This window comes from Osmerus eperlanus, chromosome 20, assembly GCF_963692335.1.
Source record: "Osmerus eperlanus chromosome 20, fOsmEpe2.1, whole genome shotgun sequence".
Lineage (NCBI taxonomy): Eukaryota > Metazoa > Chordata > Actinopteri > Osmeriformes > Osmeridae > Osmerus > Osmerus eperlanus.
In genome coordinates, this window is record NC_085037.1 from 510230 (window position 1) to 517121 (window position 6892).

Consider the following 6892-nt stretch of genomic DNA (forward strand, 5'->3'; position numbering starts at 1 on the left):
TCACTGTCATCATCATTAGGCTGCTACGAGGATTTAAAACACGATTCAACGATTGCGATGGCAACATATACTACATATGCCTACTGTAACTGCGTTGGTAGTATATATATATATATATATATATATATTGTAGGTGTGCAGACAATTGTATGGAGTGAGGAGGAAAACTTAATGGTTAAATGAGAGTCCATGTAGGAGGATGAAACGAATACCTCCTCTTGAGCGACAGAGGCAGATCATAGCGCGCGCGCGCGCGCGCGCGCGCGAGAGAGAGAGAGAGAGAGAGAGAGAGAGAGAGAGAGAGAGAGAGAGAGAGAGAGAGAGAGAGAGAGAGAGAGCGAGAGAGGCGCAGAATGAAGCAGAGCTGCAGTCGGACACTTGGCGTTGTGAAGACCTGAGCCAACGTTTCTGAGGGCTGCGAATACTGGAAATACACGATCACTTGTTCATTTCTCACCTCAAAACCACCTTACTTACATATTGGCAGGGAACTTCTAAAGCAGGACGTTTCGGTGGATCCGGATAGCATTGGTCTCCGTATTCGGGGTTTCTTCCTTTCATGTGCGAGTAAAATGTGGATTATCGACGTTGGTGATAGGTTTGTTAATTTGGAATAAATAGAGGGAAAACAGCACGGCCGTGGGGTAAGAAAGTGAAAAGGTATAGCTCGCCTTCCCCGTTCATCTCACATCGAATTATATATCTGGAGAGAACGAGGGGTTGTTAATATTGAGCGTGGGTAGATAAGACTCCGCTTGTATTCTCTCTCCCTGGTACATATACCTCTTTCGGTGTGAAATCTTTAGACAGAGATTCGCTAACCCCGCGGTCCGCATGACATGGTTCAGTCCAGTTGCGAGATCCGAGTCTCGATGCATTGGGATTTTTCTCGGCGCCGAAACCAAGTGAATCTCCAATTTAAAGCCGTCTGATAACAACCGTGCCTGCCAGACAAACCCCTGCCATGACAACCGCCTTGAAGCGGGACGGAACGGGATTCGCACGGAGATCGGAATGCGTGTGCAGCGGACATAGTAGACCGAGGAAAACGGACGGAATACGGATTTTTGCGCTAATGAAGGTTGGGGTACACGCGCACTATTGGAGCCGGGTGCTGTTCCTGTACGTGGGGCTACTGGCCGCCTCGGTAAAAGGTAAGTTTCCCTGCATGGTCTCGCTTGTGCTCTAGCAATTGCGTGGGGAGACGCACTAACATAGGCTACATTCCCTCTTCTTCCCAGAATGCTAAACGGCCTGGTGGAGACAGCTTTTCATAGCATGGGAAAGTTCAGAGACGTTGAGAGTTGAAAGACGTTGTGTTTACAGCGGAATTCTTGAATTTGGTGGGGGTTCCTCTGTCGTGGAGAGATTCCCCCAATCAGTGGCCATACCGCATTTCAGAATCGAATGTGTTTCTTAAGGCAAGAAAAGAGGGGGTGACGGCGGAGATACTACGACGTGTGATCGTCTTCTCCGCATCTCTGAGCGGAGGTTTATCCCTGCTCGGCAGCATGCGGTTCATCGCGGGTAGCTAAACAGCTGCCGTGAATTCCGCTAGATAGCCGTTTGAACACTGGTTGAACGTCAAAGCTGCAGTAGGCTATATGGCATGGAAGTGAATAATTAGCCGTCGCACCTGGTCTCTGGGATCTACCATGTCTGTTCATCTATGTATGGAGTCATGAGATGCATGTCTCATGGGAGTCAGGTGGCTGAGCGGTTAGGGAATCGGACTAGTAATCTGAAGGTTGCCAGTTCGATTCCCAGCTGTGTCAAATGACGTTGTGTCCTTGGGCAAGGCACTTCACCCTACTTGCCTCGGGGGAATGTCCCTGTACTTACTGTAAGTCGCTCTGGATAAGAGCGTCTGCTAAAATGACTAAAATGTAAAATGTAAATGTCTGGTGTATTCTACACTAAGCTCATGCATTTTTTGTGAGGATGAGTCTGGTGAATTCCCTCCCTTCATTGATGTGTGTGTGTGTGCGTGTGTGTGTACGCGTGTGTGTGTGTGGATGAGAGAGAAAAGAGAGAGGTGGGCGTCAATCATACAGTTAGATGTGACTGGAAGACTTGAGATTTGGTGGTGGTGTATTTGGCTAAAATCCTGGCAGCGCTCAACAGACAGATTACATTGATCTAAACATTGCATAATGGGAACGATACTTTTATATCAACCTTTGGTTAATATACCATAAAAGGGTAAGCATTCGGAAGTTGATCTGGCACTGTCAATTCAGACTCCATAGCAGGCCGCCGGTAGAGTCTCGTTGCAATCCAAAACGCAAAGTCAAAATACCTCACCAAAAGCGAGCGACATCCTCCACGAGACAGAAGTTATTGGACGGTTCTTACACACGGGAGTCAAAAGTGTAATGACAGTCAGGCCTATAGGCTACCACTCAGCACTTCAATTAAATTTCAACATGGCCATTGAGAAGAGAGATTATAGCCGTTCCATTAATGTGGAATGTCGTCAGCTGTGGAGACCTCAGCTGACATTTTACATTACCCCCCGCCACCCACTCCGAAACGTCATGGCATCCAGTTTCAATTACGCATCATCATCTAACATATTCTGGGTTCATTAAGACAACAGCCGCTCTCTTCTCTCTTGAGGAATCCATGCCGGTTCACTGAGTCATCAATGGCTCTCATGGCTTTAGGGACGGGATTTCATCTCCTCAGACTGTTGAAATCCTTCTGCGGTCCCGTCACCGTCGCTGACGAACAAAAAGCATCAACACCTATTTATTAATCAATTCATTACCACACACAGTACTTTGACCGCGGGGCAGGACAGAGATTACTATAAACGAGACCAGTTTGTCTTCCTCGGTGCGGCGGATTACCTCCCTGGCTGCGGACAGGGGTGGCAGTTGCCGCGTCTTCCCGTTAAGCGGCACCAGAGATTCATTTAGTAGGCCTACTGAGTTGACGAGAATTGGGTTTGCAGCTGCACACTGCCCACGTAGTCCCGGTTTAGATAACCAACCCGGGAGAAACTTGGCTAACGTTGTTATGGGTTATATTTGAAGGCTGTACAGATGTGTTGGCATTAAGTCGTGGAACGTGTATCTATAACCAGAAGTGTGCCCTAAGTGTATGCCATGATTCTCCTAAATTATTAAACGGGTCGAGGGACGATAATCTCGGAACTAAATATGTCACTCATAATCTCGTTCTGGTCTTTCATTTTATTTAGTTGTTATTATTTTACCATAGGCCTAATAGGCTAACGGTAGTATCACGTAACAAAAACGAAACGGATAAAAAGATCCGTTGTAGACGGCAGACGATAGGCCGTTGGTGTTCTAGTTGCATGCACCTCTAGCGATTTCACTGATGCGCTCTCAATCATAGGTGGCGCAATGATCTGATAACGTGTGAAACGTCTCCGACGGATTGATATTGAGTTGACAGCCAGTGCACTATCTCAGTCCGCTCAAAAAAGGCCCGCTCCCACGGGCCCGGCCGCTCAATAAACACTAATCAACCTTCATTCATTAAACCCAGGAGATGGGGGAGGAGGAGGGACGAGAGAGATTATGAGGAAGAGTGATGATGAGCCAGTCTGATGAGGCAGATTGCTGATGACGCGTGAGATGCATGTGTTGTCGAACACCCGCGCACCTCAAGCTTGCCCGGCCCGCTATTAGATCGTTAGTCACCGGGGCATGAGACAATAACTCAATATGTCTGCAATCACGAGGATCACGCTTCGTTGTCTCCTGACCATCTGACTTTACGCAACCGGCTCTAGTTAACTCAAGTTAATCAAGCGAATCTTTTATTAACGCCCTAAAGTTGCGGTGTCAGAGTGTGGCCGTGATGCAACTAAGTGAAATGGCTGTTGGTTTCTATGCTCGTTGTCCTGCCACATTTCACTCATGACTGCACGTGTACACAAGTAAAAGTCTTGTGAAATACGGAGCTCCCTCCCGCCCCGCATTCTGACAAGTAAAGCAAACCCACCACCCCCGTGAGATACCTTGGAGAGCGAATCTGGGTATGCCGTGCCAGAATCCCACGGATGCAGTCCGAGCTGCAGACCATGGAGAGCACCTCCCTGCCTACTCAAAGCAGCATTATTAACCACAGCACAGCACAGCAGTATCTATCTATCTATCTATCTATCTATCTATCTATCTATCTATCTATCTATCTATCTATCTATCTATCTATCTATCTATCTGTCTGTCTGTCTGTCTGTCTGTCTGTCTGTCTGTCTGTCTGTCTGTCTGTCTGTCTGTCTGTCTGTCTATCTATCTATCTATCTATCTATCTATCTATCTATCTATCTATCTATCTATCTGTCTATCTGTCTCTGTCTGTCTGTCCCCTTCCTTCTTCTCTAATTTTTTGTCTCCAGCTCCTTTCTCTCTATCCATCCTTCCTTCCCCAGCCTATGTTGTGGAGTGGTTGAGGCCAGCTCTCCTCTGGGTCTAGATAACCAGTGGGGAGAAGTAAACAGGGCATGCTTTATCTGTCTATATGCTGGACTGTGGTACAGAATGCTAAGCAACAGGCTCTGCTGCTGCAGTGGCCCCTTGCTCTTTGTCAAAGAAGACTACAGACAGAGAGAGAGGGAGAGAAAAGGGAGAGGGGGTGAGAGAGAGAGCGAGATGAGATAAACACAGAGGGAAATAAATAGGGAGAGAGACGGACAGAGAGAGAGAGAGAGGGTAAAGAGAGAGGAAAGAGGGAGAATAATGGGGGAAAAGGGAAAGAGCAAATCAGAGTGAGAGAGATGGGGAGGTTGAAGTGGAGGAATAGAGGGGTGAGACAGAGTGATAATGTGGACCTGGTCTCTGTGTGTTTTGCTCGGGTGAACGATCTGTATGGAGCGTCCTCACCCTATCAGCCATCAGACAGACTCCTCTTTCACAACACTAAGCACCCCTAACAGGCTGTTAAGTTTCTATGTGTGTGTGTGGTTGTGCAATTTTGTGCGTGTGGTTTTGTGTGCGTGTGAAATTGTGTGTGTGGGAGTGTGAGAAGGCCAATCTCCACCAAACACAATTGGATGGTTGCGCTTAATTGACGTCAGGGAGGTCATTATCTCTAAAAGGAAAGATTGCATGTGTGCGTGCCTACATGCATGAGTGTGTGTACACGGGTGTGTGGGTTTGCGTTAGACTGTGTGTGCGTGTGGTTAGTGTGGATTTGCGCTCCCTCAAGATGACGCTCATTTTCTCATTCTATTCTTTGTCTCTCTTCTCTTATCTCTCTCTCTCTTCATTTCTCTGTATATCTATAACTCTCTGTCCCTCCATCTCCAGTGTCCTCCTTCGTGTTTGCCTCCCTCTGGTAATTCACACTGTCATCTGACTCCAGATGGCCAAAGTGTTTGTAGTCGGATACACACACACGCACACACCTGCTGTACACAAACACACTCTTATACAAAACCACACATCGTCTTAAACACAATGAAAGTGTTATTGAAGTTCGTTGCTATGGAATGGTTCCTAGCTACTGAATCAACATAAACAGATTAAGTTAGTGTTTTCTTTCAAAGAGAATCGTTTAGGAGTGCTCTCAGTAGGAGGTCAACTTGTGACTCTGCGGTGTGATCACCAATTGGTATTGGTGTAAGGAAGGAAGGGAGAAAGGAAGGACTAAGGAAGGAATCCTGATCTATAACTCTTCAGCTATCAGGAATATAACCCCTTACACATTTCTCTCTCTCTCTCTCTCTCTCTCTCTCTCTCTCTCTCTCTCTCTCTCTCTCTCTCTCTCTCTCTCTCTCTCTCTCTCTCTCTCTCTCTCTCTCTCTCTCTCTCTCCAAATAGTGCAGTGCCCATTGAAATTAAAACGGTGTGGGTGGAGTGATCTATGGTTTTATATCTCAATGCTGCTCAACATGGCAGTGAACACGTTTATATTTATTTCCATGTAAATAAAACACTATGCAATGATTCACATTTGATACAGGATTCTGCTCAACACTCTAGGTCTTCTTATAATCACGTTTTTGGTTTCCTGATGTCGCAAATGTTTTCAATTGGTGAAAGGTCTGGACTGCAGGCAGGCCAGTTTAGCACCCGGACTCTTCTACTACGAAGCCATGCAGTTGTAATAGATGCAGTATGTGGTTTAGCATTGTCTTGCTGAAATATGCAAGGTCTTCCCTGAAAAATACATCTGAATGCAAGGATATGTTGCTTTAAAACCAGTATATACTGTACCTTTCAGCATTGATGGTGCCTTTCCAGATTTGCAAGCTGCCCATTCCATAGGCACTAATGCACAAACTGAGCACTGAGCAATGCACTGAGCGCTGATAACAAGCCAGGTGGTCCTTCTCCTCTTTAGTCCGGAGGAAGCAGCGTCCATGGTTTCCCCCCAAAAAATCAAATTTGGATTTGTCTGACCACAGAACACTTTTGTACTTTGCCTCCGTTCATTTTAAATTAGCTTTGACCCAGAGAAAACAGCGGTGTTTCTGGATCATGTTCACATATGGCTTCTTCTTTGCATGATAGAGCTTTAACCCGGCAATGAGTTCTGAAGGTGTTTTCTGAGCCCATGCAGTTATTTCCATTACAGAATCATGCCTGTTTTTTTATGCAGTATTCCACAATATGTAGATACAGTTTTTTTGTAGATTGGTGAACCTCTGCCCATCTTTACTTCTGAGAGATTTTACCTCCTTAGATACTCTTTTTATACCCAATCATGTTATTGACCTGTTGCCAATCAACCTAATTAGTTGCAAAATGTTCCTCCAGCTGTTTAAAAAAAATTACAGTTTGTTCCAGCCTTTAACAGCACTTCTGCATATAGCCAACCCCAACTTTCTCTTTGGAGGCGTGACTTAGCGGCATAACTTCAAACCATTTCCTCACGTTTAAACCAAATGCTGATTCGTTTTCTGTTTTATTGTCAA

At 45.9% G+C, this 6892-nt stretch overlaps 1 protein-coding gene across 1 annotated transcript in view; it reads left to right on the forward strand.

Moving 5' to 3' along the window:
- The first annotated feature begins 382 nt into the window (after window positions 1-382).
- Window positions 383-6892, forward strand: part of csmd2 (CUB and Sushi multiple domains 2) — a 202392-nt gene continuing 195882 nt past the window's right edge. The window contains exon 1 of the mRNA XM_062446030.1: window positions 383-1154. Within this exon, the coding sequence (XP_062302014.1) occupies window positions 965-1154 (190 nt within the window). The 5' untranslated portion in view covers window positions 383-964. The remainder of the gene's footprint in view (window positions 1155-6892) is intronic.